Raw genomic sequence first — 20,486 nt, forward strand, 5'->3', positions numbered from 1 at the left:
GACTACACCACAAAGCTACAGTAATCAAAACAGTATGGTACTGGCACAAAAACAGAAAGACAGATCAATGGAACAGGATAGAAAGCCCAGAGATAAATCCATGCACATATGGTCACCTTATCTTTGATAAAGGAGGCAGGGATGTACAGTGGAGAAAGGACAGCCCCTTCAATAAGTGGTGCTGGGAAAACTGGACAGGTACATGTAAAAGTATGAGATTAGATCACTCCCTAACACCATACACAAAAATAAGCTCAAAATGGATTAAAGACTTAAATATAAGGCCAGACACTATCAAAGTCTTAGAGGAAAACATAGGCAGAACACTCTATGACATAAATCACAGCAAGATCCTTTTTGACCCACCTACTAGAGAATGGAAGTAAAAACAAAAAAAAACAAATGGGACCTAATGAAACTTCAAAGCTTTTGCACAGCAAAGGAAACCATAAACAAGACGAAAAGACAACCCTCAGAATGGGAGAAAATATTTGCAAATGAAGCAACTGACAAAGGATTAATCTCCAAAATTTACAAGCAGCTCATGCAGCTCAATAACAAAAAAACAAACAACCCAATCCAAAAATGGGCACAAGACCTAAATAGACATTTCTCCAAAGAAGATATACAGATTGCCAACAAACACATGAAAGAATGCTCAACATCATTAATCATTAGAGAAATGCAAATCAAAACTACAATGATGGGCTTCCCTGGTGGCGCAGTGGTTGAGAGTCTGCCTGCCGATGCAGGGGACACGGGTTCATGTCCTGGTCTGGGAAGATACCACATGCCGCGGAGCGGCTGGGCCCATGAGCCATAGCCACTGAGCCTGCGCATCCAGAGCCTGTGCTCTACCATGGGAGAGGCCAAAACACTGAGAGTCCGCATACCGCAAAAAAAAAAAAAAAAAAAAAAAACTACAATGAGATATCTCACACTGGTGAGAATCGCCATCATCAAAAAATCTAGAAACAGTAAATGCCGGAGAGGGTGTGGAGAAAAGGGAACACTCTTGCACTGTTGGTGGGAATGTAAATTGATAGAGCCACTATGGAGAACAGTATGGAGGTTCCTTAAAAATCTACAAATAGAAGTACCATACGACCCAGCAATCCCACTACTGGGCATATACCCTGAGAAAACCATAATTCAAAAAGAGTCATGTACCACAATGTTCATAGCAGCTCTATTTACAATAGCCAGGACATGGAAGCAACCTAAGTGTCCAGAGACAGATGAATGGATAAAGAAGATGTGGCACATATATACAATGGAATATTACTCAGCCATAAAAAGAAACGAAATTGAGTTATTTGTAGAGAGGTGGATAGACCTAGAGTCTGTCATACAGAGTGAAGTAAGTCAGAAGAAGAAAAACAAATACCGTATGCTAACACACATATATGGAATCTAAAGAAAAAGAAAAAAATGGTTATGAAGAGCCTAGGGGCAGGACAGGAATAAAGACGCAGACATAAGAGAATGGACTTGAGGCCACAGGGAGGGGGAAGGGTAAGCTGGGACAAAGTGAGAGAGTAGCATGGACATATATATACACTACAGAACATAAAATAGCTAGCTAGTGGGAAGCAGCCGCATAGCACAGGGAGATCAGCTTGGTGCTTTGTGACCACCTAGAGGGTTGGGATAGGGAGGGTGGGAGGGAAGGAGACGCAAGAGGGAGGAGATGTGGGGATATATGTATATGTATAACTGATTCATTTTGTTATTAAGCAGAAACTAACACACCATTGTAAAGGAATTATACTCCAATAAAGATGTTAAAAAAATGGAAGAAAAGTAGAAAATCAGGAAGAGATAAAGATTTTGGGATGGAAATAAATAGAGATAAGTTAAAGAACTAATGTCGAGTAGGCAGGAGAAAGGAGGTGGGAGGGGAGAGTGGAGGAGGAGGAAATGCTGCCTCGTCTGCATTTAAAAGCTGAACAGGGGCTTCCCTGATGGCGCAGTGGTTGAGAGTCCGCCTGCCGATGCAGGGAACACGGGTTCATGCCCTGGTCCGGGAAGATCCCACATGCCGCGGAGCGGCTGGGCCCGTGAGCCATGGCCGCTGAGCCTGTGCGTCCGGAGCCTGTGCTCTGCAATGGGAGAGGCCAAAAGAGTAAGAGGCCCGTGTAATGCCAAAAAAAAAAAAAAAAAGAATGAAAGATACACAGTTGTGTATAGAGTCAGCTAGGATATGAACTTAGCTATTGGGAGGCTTACTTTAAAGCTTGTGAGCATGTACATTGATTGGAGCTGAAAGCCATGCCTGTCAGCCTTCTCTTAGCCACTTAGCCCCAGGGAGCTTCACTATCAGTGGCTAACTTGATGCTACCAACTGGGTGTCTGTGTCCTCTCCAAATTCGTATGTTGAAACCTAAGCCTCAGAGTGACGGTTATTTGGAGGTGGGGCCCTGGGAGGGGATTAGGTCATGAAAGTGGAGTCCTCATGAATGGGATTAGTGCCCTCATGAAAGGAACCCCACCGATATCCCTTGTCCCTTCCCCCACATGAGGGGTGAGGGCACAGTGAGAAGATGGGCCATCTATGAAGCTGGCCCTCACCTGGCACTGAATCTGTCAGCACCTTGATCTTGGACTTCCCAGCCTCCAAAACTGTGAGAAATAAACTTCTGTACACTGGTGTTTACAAGCCACCAATCTGGTGGCTGTTACAGAAGCCTGAACGGACTAAGACACTTGGCAACCAATACAATAAAGGTTTTATTGTATTTGAATTTTGTCAAATGCCTACAGGAAAGTAAGCTATTTTTCATCTTGCTGTTCATCTAGCAAGTCTGAAAAACATTTGAATGAAGACTTCTAAGTGGAAATATTCTTCTATCTCGTGTTATTTCCACCGTCCTCTGCCAGAACGCCTTATAAACTATGTACCCTTGCTTACTGGAAGACTCTCCTCCATGATGAATCCATACATATATATCTATATTATGAACAGTCTCTGAACAGAAGGTTTCGGGCACCTCACCCTTGAGAAAGCAGATGGGTTCATCAGGTGCCCAACATCTGTGCATGTCTGTGGAGCAAACCATTGCCTGGCTTAGAGAAATAAGCTGTGGAAGAGATCAGACTGGAAAATGAATATGCCAGTAGCAGGCCCTACTATTAATTAATTTGCTTTGGCACAGTATACATGTTAGGAGTGCCTAGTGAACTTCACCCAGAGGAGGCTGACTGATTAATCTTTAGAAATAATTCTAACCAAAGACTGGCAGTGGTTTGTTTGGGAAAAAAATCCAGCTTAAATTTCAAAATTATTGGTGGTCAAGTGAACAAGGAGAGCTTGTGCTGGGATTTGGTCTGGCAGGAAGGAGTTGGGTAGAGGTACTCCCTGAGTCCTTGGTGAAAGCTGGGGTACAAAAAGAAATGCTATTTATCCCAGTCCAAGTGGGAAAAATATTCCCTCATAGCACTCTTTCAACATAGCTGGAAAATGGTGATAAATAACGGTACTGTGTTCACTTAACAACATGCTTTTAAAATAGATGTCTATGTGGAATCAGCTTTTCTTACGTGGTTGATTGTTGGAGAAAAGGAGAAAAATAAAATCACAGAGAATTTAATCCAACATGAGGCCCTGAATAGACTGTAAAGAAAATGTGTCCTTTGCAAAAGTGAACTGCAGGCTCAGGATTTGTTTGAACCCCATGGGAGGGTGATGGGCATTTTCCACTGGTAGAGGGGGACCGTGTACACAAAGTCCGGGCTCTTTTTGCAGCTGCGATCTCCCTGTACCATCTAGTGAATAACAAGGGGCTGCAGGACATAAGCCCAGAGGAAACAGCTACTGATCACCAACCAACGAGCTTTAAGACAACCGAATAGTTGAAGCTAAGAAGGCATCCGCACATCCACCTTCTGCCACTGCCCGGAGAGTCTTTGAACATAATAATAAAACCCTCCTGAAAATGATTCCCACTGGGGGAAGCTTATGATTTATGAGCTCCATTCAAATATGAAAGATGGTCTAGAATTTAAAAAAAAAATACACGGTGAGCACTCAGATTTTTTTGATAGGTTGCATTGCTCTTCTTCTTGAGAATAAATAAGAATGATGGTGTGTCTCTGTGGACCTGTTTTTTACAAGTTAATGATCTTTAAATTTGTTGGTGCTAAGAGAGTAAAACGCTTACATTCGTCTTTCCATTTTAGTTAATAGATGCGTGGATGTTAGGATATCAGAGTACTTAGAGTTTATGCAAAACCTTTTTTTGTTGTTGTTTGCTTGTCTGCTTACTGGTAAGACCTAGGCAGCCAGGTTTTATTTAATTTGGGAACAAACCTAATCATGCTCAGGACTGAAATAAAAAATGGAATTTAATCAATAGGTCCTAGTCATCTGGTTTTACCTGGGTATGATCCTATAAAGAAGAAATGTGAATTAGAAGTTGTTCACTGGGAACAGATAGGGGTTACTTTGTTAATGAGGATTGTGAAATGAATAAATAATTTGAAGTCACCCTTTCTTCTAAGGAGCTTGGGCTGCCATCCAAACCTTCCTGCTTAGGATGATATGATTATCGCTGAGGTGATGTTCACACAGATGGATGGCCATTCCAGGATGAGGTGAGTCGGAGGGCATACTGAGGCCGGCAGCCTGGGCCTTCGGAGGACAAGGGTTTTGCAACCCAGATGCTCACGACTAGAGGGCTTCCCAGAGGCACCGAGATGGCTCGCTGGGGCCTGATTTCTTAGAGGCCTCTCTCATCTAAGACTTCACCCCTGAGCTGGTACAGAATCATCTACTCAGGCTGAGAACAACTGATGCGAAATCTGTATTCTGGGACACTGTGTTACAGTTCCACTTTCTTATAGTGCAATTTCTCACGCTGCGCGAGGACCAGCTTGCAAACATTTCCTCCCCTGAGTTCTTTGCTCATTCTCAGAGATATGTCTTGCTGCCTCTAAGGGATGGAACAGCTCGGTTTAGGTGTATAGGAAGTGAGACCAGAGAACATTCACACTTTTACTTTGATGAGGATAGCGCTGATCACTATATGAGGATCTAATCCCATCCCACCAACATAAATTATGTGACAAATCCTTAAAAAGTATGCTACCGGGAACTGTGAGGGATTCAAAGAAATGTCATAATTTCTTGCCCTTAAGGAACTTACAATTTATTTAGGGGCAGGAAAACTTACAATTTATTATAGGGTATAAACCTATAAAAGTAAAATGAGGGGCTTCCCTGGTGGCGCAGTGGTTGAGAGTCCGCCAGCCGCTCCGCGGCATGTGGGATCTTCCCGGACTGGGGCACGAACCCCGACGCAGGGGACACGGGTTCGTGCCCCGGTCCGGGAAGATCCCACATGCCGCGGAGCGGCTGGACCCGTGAGCCATGGCCGCTGAGCCTGCGCGTCTGGAGCCTGTGCTCCGCAACGGGAGAGGCCACAACAGTGAGAGGCCTGCGTACCGCAAAAAAAAAAAAAAAAAAAAGTAAAATGACAATGATAGTAATAAGACATGATAAGAGAAAGGAAATAACAGAGCAGTCAACAATCAAGGGGTTTACAGACAAAAAAAATAAAGAGTTCCATATAAGAACTGGAGAAAACACTTAAGAAAGAAGGGTGAGGGGTCAGGCAAACTCTTATTCAGAAGTTAAGAGATTTTTGAGCCGCTTGTGAGAGATGCTTACTGTTTGGGCAGTAGTCTCTACCTCACAGGGTTGCTGTGAAAATTAAACACAATGGAATATCCTTAGCACAGTGCCTGGAAGAAAGCTTGATAACATTTATTAGTGGATAAAAGAAGGTATTTCAAGTGGCAGCTGCCAAAACATGGACACTGGGGCAGGAAAGTAAAAGTTGTCTTTCAGGGGTAACTACACCAGCTTAGATGGAATGGAACTGTGAGGACCTGCTGGTAGAAAGTGGCTGTGTTTACACTACCGAGGGTCTTGAATATAAGAGAGGTGTCTTTGAACTTTACCCTGTAGATATATTTATCAGGGGGGTTATGATCAAGGATTCACTATGAGAAGACTGGATGACACACAGAAAGTGCCGCCTTTCTTGATGAACTTTGCATCATTAGAAACTCCACTCGTACCCTAGCCCCTGGCCACCTCCTGCAGCAGGAATTGTCACACTAATAAATGCGAAAAGACTGATTTGATTTAGACCATATGCACGTCAGTGCAGACTGAACACAATCTTATCTTTTTTGTGTATGTAGATTTGCTAAAAGATTATGAAGACATTTGCTTATCTTATGGTTTCATGAGTTATATTTAGAAGCCAGATATTTGGAGGAAACCCGGCATTTTATATAGTGTCCCCTGCCCCACCGTATTTCTTCTGTTCTAAAAGCACTCACGTTAACGGCGTGGCTGACACCATCATGCCTCCTGAGTGAAGTACTCTCAGCATAAAACTCAGAGCAAAAGCACTATGTCGTTAAAGGAATTCAAAGCAGAGATTCATTTAAGGATTAAGGGAATATCACAGGTTGCAAAGCTGTCTAAGAACTCTGAAAGGAAACTTGCTTTTGCAAACCGATGACAAATAGTGAAACCAATGGCACTCGCTTTCTAATTCCCATGTTCCAGCACGGGTATAACTTCAGAAACTTTCCAGCAATGACTTTTGGGGATGCAGCATTAATAGGTCAAAGTTAACAATGATTTACAGAAAGTCAAGGTCCCAGCGTCAGCACCAGTTGCACCAGCTGCCTGTGTTTTTAAGGTGATCAGTGAACAAACCTCAGTATGGAGTTCTAAAGAAACTTCATTGCCATAACCCAAAGCAATAAAATGTTAAGATGGGACACTTACTGGTTGCTGAGGTTCAGAGGCTTCACTTTAGGGCAAATCTTTGTAACTATGGGCCATTAAAAGGAGTGTACCACTAAAGGTTACAGGTGTGCCAAGACAGCCACTGCTTCCCAACGAGGTCGAGTGAGGTTAGGGGTAGAGCCCCTGGGGAGGTTACCTTTTGCCTCTATCAGCCTCATTCATTTTATCTCAGTGCAATATACAAATGCTATCACTTTGTAAGCGAAAGAAGCAGGGAAACACTGCCTTAAAATGTCTTAAAAGGGGAGCTGGTTTAGTATATCTAAGTGCTTGTTTCAGATCGTTTTTTGACATAGGATAAGATGAACAAAAGAACTGAAAGTGTTAGGAGCACCTTAAAAACATAATAACAAATGAAAGTAATGAAAGTCTAAAATGATAACTTAAGGCAATGAAAAATATAATCCAGGCCTCAGACTTAACCAAGGCTTTTCACACACAGACGAAACTAACATAATACCTTATATTTCCATGCTGATTCATGGCATAATCTAATCTAGAGCTGGAAAAGGCTATTAACACCATCTTTCCTTATAGTTCAGATGAGGAAGGGGTACAGCAAGACCAAGTGACTAGCTCAAAGGACACGATAGTGGATAAGCTGGAGACAGGCTCAGACGTGTTGTCCAATGCACTTTTCATTTAGTTTAAATCTCCTTGTATTAGGGCAAAACTGTAGAAGTCTTGGCTTTCGGTTTTAATTTGTATGTCTCCTAAATTCAAATGGCTATTCAGTGGCTGCACAGTTGGTGGGGTGAGTTTTGGTGGAAAAAATCTTAACTTGCTTTACTGATTGTTCAGTTTTATTTCATACTTATTAGGGAATTATACTTAAAATGTCTTAAAACACCTGTTAGATAAGCTTCTGAATGTCTAGAATAACTTTTCAACACCAGAGCCTGTGGACATCCTTAAGGACTTTGAGAGTCGTCAGGGCATTTTACCAAAGGTAATTAACTAACATCTTCCTAGAATGTCAGATTGCAGTGGGCGTTAGGGAAAGTCACCAGTGACCTAGTCTGTACTCCCACCTGTGCCAGAGAAAGTGCACAGAAAGAAACAAAGATTTTCAGCCCTGGTACAGAGCTGAAAGATTAAGAGGCAGCAGCGTGCTGACCAGTGAGTCATTTGCAATACAGACGAGGAAAACAGACTCGATGCCGTTAGGAGAATATGAATAAAGGAAGGAAGGGTTGAAATGACTGTTCCTCTACTGGTGCTGCTTGGACTGCTACTATGGCTGCTGTCCGGAGTATGTTCTACCTCCCAGTTTGTGATGGGCCTGCACCTAAATTTATGAATTCCCTCAACAGGCTGCCAGCCTCCAACACCACTGTCCAAGCTGCCCACGCACGGCTACCCCATACATTTCAACATAACCTTCCTCACAGGTTTTACAACAGCGGGAGAATCAGTGTCACTTTTATTTCATCACTTGTGTCAAAGCCCTTCTTGGGAACCTCTGGTGGGAAAGCAGGTTTTGGGGGCAGAGCAGGAAGCACCTGCGATGACGGTTATAGCTCTGTGCTCTGTAATAAAACCTGGATGTCGGACTCAGACCTTCAGCTGGGGAGGCCCAAAGACTGACCTGCCAACCCCACTGCACATGGGCACTGGGGCACTTTTATAGAGCAGGCATCTGCTCCACTCTGACTCCGAAGGCTACCTTCTTTATCCTGGGTACAAAACCTCAGTAAGTATGACAGCAGGCAGTCAATGGCAGCAAATGCCTTGAACCTCCCAAATATGCCAACGTTTCCAGTTTTGGAGAAACTTCTAACATTCTTTCCAACTTTCAATGTTTATCAATAACGTGGCAATGAACATCTTTCTATATAAATTTTTTTGAATCCTTTAAAGAATTTTAAGTGCAACTGCCTGTTATGGTTCACTCTTAACCCAGGCTCTGGTTTGCAAACCATTTTGTTTTCCCTTGAGTCCAATATTAAGGTCTGAAAAAAAAAAAAAGCTTAATATTTTGGATAATGGGACAGAAATGCTCAGGAAGCTTACCTGTTCTCAATTTAAATCAAGAAAGGTATTTCTGCACCTCATATAGAAGGCTTCTAAGATCTGTCTACTCCCAAACGATAGTTGGCCTCCTGGCTTTGGGAGGAAGTAATACGCTCCCGAATTACATTAATAGTATAAAAAAGTTCTTTTTTATTTTGGGGGGAAATAACACTGTGAAAAAAAATATGTGAGGCTTTGATAAAGAGCCCTACTAAACTTCAGGCAACAAATAAGCCAGGAACTCGACTTTTCCAAGTTCCCAACCGGTTAAACATCTGGCCTTCTTGGCAAAGTTGCCGCCTGGGCTGAACAAGCTGTGGAAGGGCACTCCTTCTCTGTCTGCAGGGTGGGGAAGTTTACAGTGGGTTCTCCATCTCTCCTCTCTTCTCTGATCTATTCAACAGAGACATAAAGTTTACAGGATACCCTAAAAGGCACAGTTTTGAGTCTGAATTTTGATGTTTGCCCTGACTCTTCTTGTCTATTGGTTAGTGGTTTCTGGGGAGACTTCCAGCCTGAAGTCTCAGCAAAGGCCCACTGCTGGACTGGCATGGCTGCCGCCGCTGCTGCTCTCACTGCCCCCAGCCCTGGCCCAGGGGGTGGGGAACACTGTGCTCCCAGAAGGTCAGCACGGCGGGACGGGGAGCCGGCCCTCAGAGATGCTCATCTGCTGCCCGGATTTAGCTGCTCTGGGAGAGTGGCGGGCTCTGACTAATGGCTGACTGAGCCGACAGCAGCGTGAACTCTGCGCCCTCCGAGAAGAGCGAGCTGATGGAACGCAGTGATAATTCCTAGCAGGCAAGGTGGTCTAGACGGCAATGACCACATACTTAGTGCTCACTCTGAGTCAGTGCTCTTCTAAGCACTTCCGTGTACTAATTCATTCAACCCTTACAGCAACCTGATGACCTAGGTATTAAAATGATCGTCTCTTTACATTCAAGGAAACTAAGGCCCAAAGAGGTTGTATAACTTCCCCAAGGTCACAGAGCTAGTCAATGATGGAGCCAGGTTTCAAATCCAGGCAGTACGATTAGAGCACTTGGGCTGTTAGCCACGCCACTCCCTCGCCTAGATGTCATGGTGCCCCTATCAAAGGCATGAATAACAGCGCTCTGTCCGCTGAGGAGAGGATCTCAGTAGCCTGAAAAATAAACCACAAATGTGTTCAAGATCCTTGGGCCCAGATAAGACACGAAGAGAAAAATGACACCAGCCCTGGAAATGTTTTGCCTCTTGGATATCAGAACAGTATCACGCTCTCCCGGGCTCACAGAGCCCAAGGAGCCTTGATATTCTGGCAGCGGATGTGTGGCACAGGAGGTGGCACTTCGCCTTCCTCTTCAGAATTAAGAGTTAAAAATTGTTACGGAAGTTAAGCATGAAGTAGCATCAGGTCCACAGACCTTTCAGGTGCATGTTGCAAATTACAGACTGTAAACATGCTCTTCCTAGAACATAGAGACAGCCTGTGTTTATTATATACACTATTGATACTGTGTATGGAATGGATAACTAATGAGGACCTACTGTGTAGCTCAGGGAACTCTACTGGGTGCTCTGCGGTGACCTAAATAGGAAGGAAATATGTATACGTATGGCTGATTCACTTTGCGTACAGTAGAAACTAACACAATATTGTAAAGCAACTATACTTTAAAAAATTTTTTTAAAGTTTCTTAAATTAAAGAGAAATAAATACGTAAAAAAAGAAGCTAGGAAGCATCATGAACTCTAGAATAGATTTCCACTCTCCAGGGTGATGTAAAATAATACCATTTCAAAATGGTTAGAATTACTTTTTTGAGGTCAGTCTAATGTCACTTGGTAGGAAGAAAAATCCACATTTAATTGTAAGCATTTGCACCTGGCGTTTGCCAACCCCGTCCACGCATGGATCTTATTTGCAATAGACAAATCCTCTGTGGCTTCCTCATGTAATAAATGTACGCGTGCACACATGCACGCACGCACACACACACATCCTGCTATACGTTTAGCAATAATGCTGTCACACTTCAGATAAAGCTGAGACCTTAAAAACATGCTTAGCACTTTCACTGTGGTAGTACACTTAATTTTATTCCAGTCCTTTAGGTATCCGCCCCAATAAACAATTTGAATGCCTGGAATAGCTACAAAAGCTCTCTGTGAACATTTTCCCCAAGTGTAAATTATTGGAAGACTGTTTATATAATTCAAGAAAATCTTGTGTCCTTTTAATCTTGCTGAATCCACCACTCTGACAGAATCCTGCTTTTACTCTATGCTTAAGGACTGGATTTATTTCTTTACCTCATCGTGAAGAAAAAGATAAATGAAATCACACTTTCAGATGTACGTAATTTAGCTTCTGCACATTTTCACCTTCCACAAAGTTTCATGCTTCTATAGTTTCCACTCTTGAATTGGTCAAAGCTAAAGCTAAACAGGGCAGTTCTCTCCATTCAGTCCTGGTAGTATTTTGCTAACATTATCATAAAACGTTCTTATTCATTCTCAACAATTTGATTTCCTGAGCATTGTTTGATACCCGCACCCCTTGCCATGTGCTGGGGACAACCACAATTCATGAGAATTTCAGGACCACAGCATGACTCAATTGTCGTTTCTCCTAATGCTCTCTGTTACGGTGTTTCTATCCACAACATTTCGGGCCAAATCACTTGTTCATGAAAAGTGAACAAGTTTTCCTATCACTTCTGCCCTACTGCTTGCTGGCTGATGAGTGACTTCCGGAATAGTGCCGCTGAAAAGGAAAACCACTGAGGAAGCTGAGAATCTGCAAAGATGATTGATTGGAAGAGAGATACGACCTCTGACTGTCACCTGTTGTACGGACTCTTGGAACCTTAGATTTGGAGGAATCTCAGAAGGTGAAATCATCTACTTCTCCCCCATCCATGACTTCTACCAAGGCACTGGGATCTCTGGACCCACAGGGCTGTCTTAGTAAGTTATTTACTTACTTACTTACAAATTTATTTATTTAGTTATTTTTTACTGAAGTATAGTTGACCTACAACACTATGTTAGCTCCAGGTACACAACATAGCGATTTGATATTTTTATACATTACAGAATGGTCTGCGCAAATCCACAGGACAGTGTTAAAGGTCTCCTAACTGTGTCTCGTGCTTCCACTCTGGCTCTCTTCCTGCTTCCATTTTTCATGAGCATCTGGATTCATCTTTTAAAAATATATGTCAGGTATCTGTCTACCGCTTAAAACCTTCCAATGGTTCCCATGGATTTAGATTATAATCCACGCTTCTTTCCAAGGGTGTGTGAAGCCCTGCACAGCCTGGCTCCTGCCTAGCTCTACGTCCTGGTCTCACGCTGCTCGTGTTCACTAGACCACAGATGGACTGGGCTTCTGTATGTGTATCTATATACACGTAATCTGTATATAAACATATACATATATATTTAACTGAAGTATAGTTGACTTACAAGTTTATATTAGTTTCAGGTATACAACATAGTGATTTGATATTTTTATAGATTATGCACCATACAAAGTGATAGTTTTATTGACTATATTCCGTGCACTGTACATTACATCCCCGTGACTTATTTATTTTATAACTGGAAGTTTGAACCACTTGATTCCTCTCACCTATCTCACCCATCCCCCTCCCGCCTCCCCTCTGGCCACCACTAGTTTGTTCTCTGTATCTAGGAGTCTGTTTCTGTTTTGTCCGTTAGTGTGTTTATTTGCCTTGTTTTTCAGATTCCAGGTATACGTGAAACCATACATTTTCTGTATGTTTCCTGAATGCTGAGCACCTTCCCACGTCAAGGCTTCTGCCTGGGCTGCTTTTCCCTCAGATACTTTGTGCAGCTGGTTTCATTCTATGGAACAGAAGCACCTCTCCCCTCACGTCAAAATTCCCACATCACACTGCATTGTTTTCTTCCCAGTTTAAAATGAATGAAGAGCTTTTATGGGGGCTGTGGGTTTGGGAGGACATTAGCTGTGGTCTTGCGTTCTTTCTGAGCCGAAGTCGGCAACATTTGGCTAGGCAAGTGCTAAGGATGCCTTATTTGTGCCCGGAGGCTGCGACTTTCGGGCTCCACATTTATGAATACAACAGTCCTCTGATCTACTTGTCCAGGATCCCCACCACCAGAACAATAAAAACAATAGCTCTTATTCAAAAGCAGGCAAAGCAGACACTTACTTATGGTGGATCCGGACTCTGGCCTGTTCAGGGAGCTGATGATGACAAAGCCGAAACCCTCGTTCTCTTTGCGGTGAATGACCACATCGCTGGTCTGCAGGCTGTGGGAGGCGAAGCCTTCGGGGGGAGAGGCGCTGCTGTTGGTGTGAGTGTTGGTGTAGGTTGCGTAGTCGCTGCGAGGAGAGCTGTGGTGGGTCGACACGGAGCCTGGACTCCTCCCGTTCTCTGGGCAGGGCTCCCCTGGAACACACATCGTACACAGGCACCTGGTTATTTAGCAAGGGTCTTGATGAAGGAGTACCTCCTGTGTACTGGGCACTATTCTAGACACTGGCATTGTCACCAGGCTGGTTGACTGGCCTCCATTCCTCCCCCCAACCCCCACCCCCCGGACGTGAAGAGTATTTGAAAAGCTCCAAACCTGGCTATGGAGCCCCCTAGGTCTTGCCCCTTTCCACCCTTCACAGTAAACACAGGTAAAACCCCTCCTCAGCTGCCCCTGTGCCGCTACTTGTTTATAACTTCTTCTCGGTGAGACGGCAACCCGCCAAGACAAGGCCTAGTTTTAAATACCAGGCTTCTCAGTTTCACAACAATAATTGATCTAAGAAGATCATAAAACAGACAGACAGACTCTTCAATTGTGCTATGCATAAAACCCACTTAAAGAATGCATAAGAAATATGCATCATCAGAGTTCACTCAAGGAGTTTTTTCAGTAGATCTGGGATCAACTGGGCACAGGAATCTGGATGAGGTTTCAAGGCCACACTTTGAGAAGTGCTGATTGTAGTTGGGGTTAACAGCCCAGAGGATGTCCACGTAAAGTGACCTACCATAATTTTACTAAAAAGCCATGGGTTTATTTAATTCTGTGATACTCTGTTAGCTTAGAAGTGTTCATTCACTTTGTGTAGCTGGGAAACATACTTCTTAGTTTGCTCACTCTAGGATCAAATCTAACAATGATATCAGGCTGCGGAATGATGAATTTTGAATCTCTAAGGGAGGTGTTGGAGGCCTTGCTCATTTACATTCTATATTATTGTAAAATATACTTTATTGTCAACCAGATAAAGCAAGCCAGTACTTCCATGAGAAAGCAAGTACATTTATAGGGAGAAATGATAGAAAGTTGGCAGCCAAGAGAACCTAGTTTTTAAACTGAAAGTTGACCCATCATTCAAGAAAGAATTCTGTCATTTTACTATAATACCTAGGTTCTGGTATTCGGATGAAAAAAAAAAAAAAAACTTAAGCAGGCACGTAGAATACTGTAATTAGAAACAGGACCGTTTCATGTCCATCTTACCACTTGATTAGCGTACTTAAAAGATGTTTATGGAACAGAGGAACAGTAAGATAGAAAATAATGACAATTAGTGATTCCTTTATGGGTCTTTAGATATGGTCGCCTATTTACAATACTGGCAGTTGTCTCATACGGCAAGTTAAAAATAATTAGCCGAAGTTCCAATGAAGGCTTTTAATGTAAGATGCAATTCCATTCTGAAATGAAAAATCATTTCGTTTAAAAAATCAGTCGGTTCAAAAATCAGGGAACGAGAACACTGACTATAAGAGATGTTTTGTTACACTGATACCTAAAGAAAATAGAGCTGCATTTAATCAGATACTCAGATTTAAAAATGGTCTTTACAAAAATGTATTCATTTCTTGTCTGTGATTACAGAATGAATAAGACCCAGGCTACTGCTTATTACTGTTTGATATATTTGAAGGTTTCTGTAATATTTAATCAATCAGGTTTTAATAAAAGAAAACAAATGGGTGTTTTCACATGTAAGAAATGTACTGAGGTGATAAAAGAGCAAAATGTCAATGTCAAAGCTTTTCCCTCTTTTCCACCAGAATTTCAAACTACCTGTAAAATGAACCCTCTCCACTAGAAAACATCATCCAAAGACAAGCTGTTATTGTCTTGGTGAAGCACATATCCTTTATCAGTCCTTGTATAAGTTGGAAATAAAGTGATTGGAGATAGTCAGGAAGAAGAAAAACAATTATTATGCTGCAACATTAAACTGAAAATCTCCCTGAGTTATTGGATCAAATCAGTAACTAAATGTCATAGGCAGTGACAAGAGAGATCTCATTTTCTGGCTGTCATATTTTAGGGGGTTGAGAGCTGCGGTTGTCAGTAAAGCAGCAACAAAGAAAAATTATCTGTCTTTGCAGAAAGTGGCTCGGAGTGGCTCTGCCGCAGGTTCCAAAGGGAGAAAGAAAGAAAGTCATTGCCTAAGTCAATGTGAGTGTCCCTGGGTGAGTGCAGGAGTCAAATACATTAACAGAATACTTTTCTATTGCTTCTGCATGTCTCTTTCAACCTCTAGAACAAAGTTCTTTATCTTTAACACCATGAGCACATTTAAAACCAGGGAGTTAAGAAGACTTCCAATGATTGACTTCAAGGGATATAACTGATTCCACCTCATTTTTCTACTTGGCTGGCTCTAGACCCAAATGAGACTGTCTTCTCTCCAACAACACTTCCTGGTATAGGGGATGAAAAATGTTGTTTTAGAATAATCTAGTAAAATGTCAGGAAGTGACTAAATACCACGTGCAATTTTTTTCTTCTTCTTCTTCTTTTTTTTTTTTAAACACACTAACTCCCAGCATCCCTGACTCATCCTCTGGCTCACATGCAAACGGGTGTACAGAATTCAGTCACTTAATATCTATTCAAGTCCAATAATTAACTTTTAGGTTTTAGCTTCTGTTTTGTCCTCACCAGTCATACTGGAAATCATCACTGTGCTGACTGGGAGAGGGTCTCCATTTGGGAAGGCAGGAGTCATTGATAATGTCCTCCAGGTGAGATGGTTTTGACTAGAACAGTCAACTGCTGGCCAGGAGCTGCTCTTGGTCTGCAGACCCATTTATTATTCCTGCCCAATGCCGGTCTAGACTTTGTTTAATAACTGTTAAAATTAATTGCCAATGTTTTTAAATAGGGTGATTTTACAGAAAGCTGGATTTCTAGTTTCTCTTGAAATACTTGGTAATAATCAACTAGAGTTGGGCAATTCCTGCTCCCTTGACTGAGTCCACAATGTGCAAGTCTCAGCTACTCCCCAGCGTCTCTTGCAAATTCCTGATTTACTCATTTACCCGTGGAGTGAAGAGCACACAGGGCCAAAGGGACTTGTTCGGCTGGAGCCCTTGTTTCCCTTCAAGATCACAGACTGGGTACCAGGGCTCTATGTAACCAAACAGACCTTGCCTGCTTCCAGGTTGTGCCTGGGCCTCTCTTCACAGGACTGTCCCCTGGAAGGATGTGCAAATCTTGTCTTGAAGTACGGCTGAGGCACCGGGGTATGTGTGTGGTAGATCTTGGACACGTGCACTGGAGTGTCCACGGGCACAGTGCACCCCTGTGGTGCCTGGCAGGCTGGGGTCCTGCCCATGTTAGGGGCTGGCCTTCCTGAAGGCATGTGAGTTTCTGCACTCCTGCCTTATGCTCATCAAGGCAGACACATTATTTAAATGGGTGACATGCTCATAGACAAAGAGTAAGGGATTGTATTTAGAATGGACAGAAAGTATAGTAACCAGGAGCAGGGAATTCACTAGCATCCTGAACGCTGGCTAAACTTTTCACCCAGCTGCCAAGAAAACCTTCCCTTTCTCAGTATCAGGCCAAGAATTAGACTTTCCCTTAGGTGTTAGGAAAAAAAGATGCTGACAGCTTTAAGATGGACTCTAACGTGTTTTCATTAAGTCGTAAAACTTTCTTTCACATCAATTCTAGATATACACTTTCGGGAATTCCTCAGAGACACTCTTCTCTCAGACGAATCGTATGTATTCAAAATAATGTGTCACTACGTCGAACGTCTCAAAGTTGAATTATTAAACATGTAAATATTTACACTTTCAGTGTAACAATTAAAGCCACTTTGAATAACTAAATATCGGAGCTGGTAGCACGGATAAGGCACCTCTCAAAACTAGTTTAAGGTGCACGATCTGTGCTACAATTATCTGGTAAACAAAATTGGATACATTACTGGATGTTTTCATCCTTTATCCTTTACGTTTTTATCCACCATTTCTCACTTTTGAGGATCTAGTTTGCTATTGCCTCATGGAAAATTCTGCCTTTCTATCTTTAGTGCGTACACTTTTTTTGGTATGTTAACATTTGGAGCAGGTTTTTATTTTAATTTTTGCCCAGTGTAACTAACCAGTCTGTATCTCTCATAATTAATGCTTTTTTTTCTTCTTCTTCTCTTCAGCATCAACTAGGAAACCAGTGCCCAGTGTCTTCTGAGGTGAGGCAGGACATTTGTACGAGTGGAGGCAAGCATAAGGCTGCCCACCTCTTTTTCCATTATATTACTCCTTTGTGCAAGAAGGTGGTGACACTGCCTGTCTCCTCGTTCATCTTCTGTCTCTTCGTTCATCTTCTGTCTCTTCACAGTCTGATTACTCAGTTCCCCTCAGCTTTGAACCATCTCATCATAAGCCAGGCTTGGACCTCCCACCGCATTTGCTTCAGAAACCATAATAACGATGATAACAAGAACCCTGAAAATGGCCTATCCACTGTCATATCCATTTGTAGCTATCTCTTCTCACTGTTGGAGAAATGGCAGCTATGAAGAAAGGCTGTCTTCCTAGGCCCGTTTAAAAAATCTGCTCCATCCTATTTCTAGGCATTGACTTTACTATCAAAGTATCCTTTGCTGAACTTAATCGTTTTCAATACTCATGAAGCTTTCAAGGAAGAGTGGGCTGAACTAACTTGGAAACTCTCCTGGTGTGAATGAGCAGTCTGCGGCAGAACATTTTCAAAAACTAAATGCACTTGGAAGCCTCAATGAGTAAAGTTGGTAAGAACGGCAGCAAAGAGCATCTTCACAGAAGTTACATGATCCACAAATGGCAAGAATACGTTTTTGAGGCATTTGGCCTACACTCCACTAGCCTGGGTTGATTAGAACAAAATTTAATCTACGATCATCAGCTGGTGGCAAGGGGAGCATGAAATCATGCTGGTGCATTAGGTTTTGCACTTTGCAGTGTATTTCCTTGTAAATCAGTATTTTTAAACTTATCGTTGGGTTACAGAACAAATACCACCGCAAACTTTTTATTAAAAATCACTTTGGAGTGTGAGAGACAGTTAAATGTTAACTGAGCAAACCCTGTCTTCCTCGGGGCATCTCGCCCAAGGTTAAGGCATAATTCAAGGTGTTTTACTTCACTGGGTCAAGTGGTCCATGAAGACAATGGCACCTCTTAGCAAAACCTCCATCATACAAGATCGATAGCAGGTCTCTACAGGCGAGGGCTCATAATTCTTCTGACTTACCCTTAAGTGATAGGTCCTGCTCAAAATCTAGTTTCTACAAGACTTGACTAGAAAAGGATTTTTAGTTCGACTAATAAACCTCATCCTCTCGAGTGATTCACAGCTGTGATTAGCTGGTGGCCCTTTTTTTAAAAATTCAAATGTGTTACGACACTAGCACATATGGAAGACGCCTTATGTTAGGGAGTGACATTTGCTAAAGGTTGGTCTAATGGCTTTGAATCCACTGGACAGGGGGTTGGTGGTAAAGAAAGAAGCACTGGCTGGGGAGATGGGTCTCTGCACGATCACTGACTCACTGCAGACCACCAGGACATCTACTGAAACTCTGGGCCTCAGTTTGTCATCTGTAACACAAGGGAGTTCACGTTGCTCTTCCTAAGGTCCCTCCTAATTCTAGTATTGATCACTGTGTATGAGGAGCAGTCCAGGGCTGAGTAGAGAGGCCAGCAGGCCACCGGGGCAGGTGACGACGGAACATCTTTGGCACTGTCGCTCCTGTAATTCACAGGGCAAAGAAAGCACAGGTGGTTTGGGACAATATTCCCAATATTACTGAGTGCTCAGAGGATAAAAAACAGTATAATGCTTGTAATGGACATATGCCTTATAAACAGAAATCTTTTTTGGGGGGGTTGAGAGATGGTAAAGAGAGCTAAATTGAATCATATGACTAAGAGGGCTGACTTTTAAAAGTATTTCTTTGGTGGATTCTTGTATGAAGCTGTAAAGGTTGTAAAGGGAATAATTACTTCTAATTTCTCTGTTTCATAACTTTGGAGTTATATGAATTGTGCTTTCTCAGAGTGACATATAGCTGTATTTTTCTAAATCAGAGTAATCATTTTATTGTTACCATTTATCAGGCTCTATAAAGGAAGTTAATTTTCCATCCTAGTTGCCTTTTTATGGTATCAAAATGCTGTGTTTCTTGGCTTGTAAACACAATGAGGAACATGTTCAAAAGCTGTATTTTTCACTATTATAATGTTCTTCTTATACCTAGCATCTACCAAAAAGCAAAGAGCATGCATATCTTAAATCAGCCTCAGGCTTTGCTAGAAATTTTTAATGACTCCATGGAAAATGTCAGCCTCAAAGACCGCTTAGAAATGTACTAGCGGGGTGAAAATCTGCACTTTCAACATCATAGTTACATCTGGCATAGTGAGGTTGGTCTTTTCCCTCATATAATATAGAAACTGATTTAAAATGTTGTCTCCAGTGTCCTGACCCTGACTCACAAAAGCATCTCACCACCTAACCCCCAACTCTTGCTGCTGGTTCGAGTTACATACCTCCACATAGCACCTTTCTTCTCACAGTGAGGTTGACCTGCCCGTTCCGGGCTGCATGGTGCATAAGGTCGATGACATAGCGGTGGGTCTTGCCAGCCACTGGAATCCCATCCACATAGACGAGCTCATCTCCCGGGTGTAGGCGGCCGTCTCTGTCGGCTGATCCCATGGCAATGACAGCTCCAATCAAAATCTAGACAAGCAGTGAGAAGAAAAGGATGTTTGTGTTTCAAACCTCCTTCCTTCCTTCCTTTCTTCCATCTATCTACTTACCTACCAAGTAACTCAGTAGAAGATTTTATTCCCTGTTCACACCCTCTGCCCCAAATCTGAACATGTACTTGAAAAATGAAAAATGAGAGGCTGAAAGGATGCCCTCCTAACTCTTCCAGGTTGCTAACTCTTCTCAGAGAAATAAATGTTTTGGACTTGCTCCTGATGGCCATGAAGTCTGGGGGACACTCGCTAACTGGTTCATAAGCTATCACCCTTAAACCCAAATAACCTGATGTCATTGGCCACCGTACATGGGCTCTGAATTGAAACAAACTGGGGATGGAATCCTAGCTCCACTTCTTTATTTGTGTGCCGTGGGCAAGGCTTTTCAATCTCCGCAAGCCTCGGTTTCTTCACCTGCAAAAATGCGGAAATAAAATAATAGGACCTACTTCATGGAGTTGTTGGGAGAAGCGAAAGAAATAGTGCATGGGAAGCATTTAACTTTGCTCAGGGCATGTAGTGAGTGCTTGAAAAATGTCAGGGGAAACTACCTGCTGTATATTATTAAATTCAGATGAAGGTTCAAAGTGCTTTTTATCTTTTAA

The 20,486-nt window shown here is 42.5% G+C and overlaps 1 protein-coding gene across 10 annotated transcripts in view; it reads right to left on the minus strand.

Annotated features, from left to right (window-relative positions):
- The window catches only part of MAGI2 (membrane associated guanylate kinase, WW and PDZ domain containing 2), a 1,357,470-nt gene that overhangs the window by 157,516 nt on the left and 1,179,468 nt on the right, over positions 1 to 20,486 (minus strand). For all 10 annotated transcript variants that reach the window (XM_067746035.1, XM_067746031.1, XM_067746038.1 and 7 more), the window contains 2 exons: positions 19,663 to 19,855; positions 13,024 to 13,263 (listed from right to left, as the gene is read on the minus strand). In XM_067746035.1, the coding sequence (XP_067602136.1) occupies positions 13,024 to 13,263; positions 19,663 to 19,855 (433 nt within the window). The remainder of the gene's footprint in view (positions 1 to 13,023; positions 13,264 to 19,662; positions 19,856 to 20,486) is intronic.

This window comes from Pseudorca crassidens, chromosome 8 (genome assembly GCF_039906515.1).
Source record: "Pseudorca crassidens isolate mPseCra1 chromosome 8, mPseCra1.hap1, whole genome shotgun sequence".
In the NCBI taxonomy this organism is placed as follows: domain Eukaryota; kingdom Metazoa; phylum Chordata; class Mammalia; order Artiodactyla; family Delphinidae; genus Pseudorca; species Pseudorca crassidens.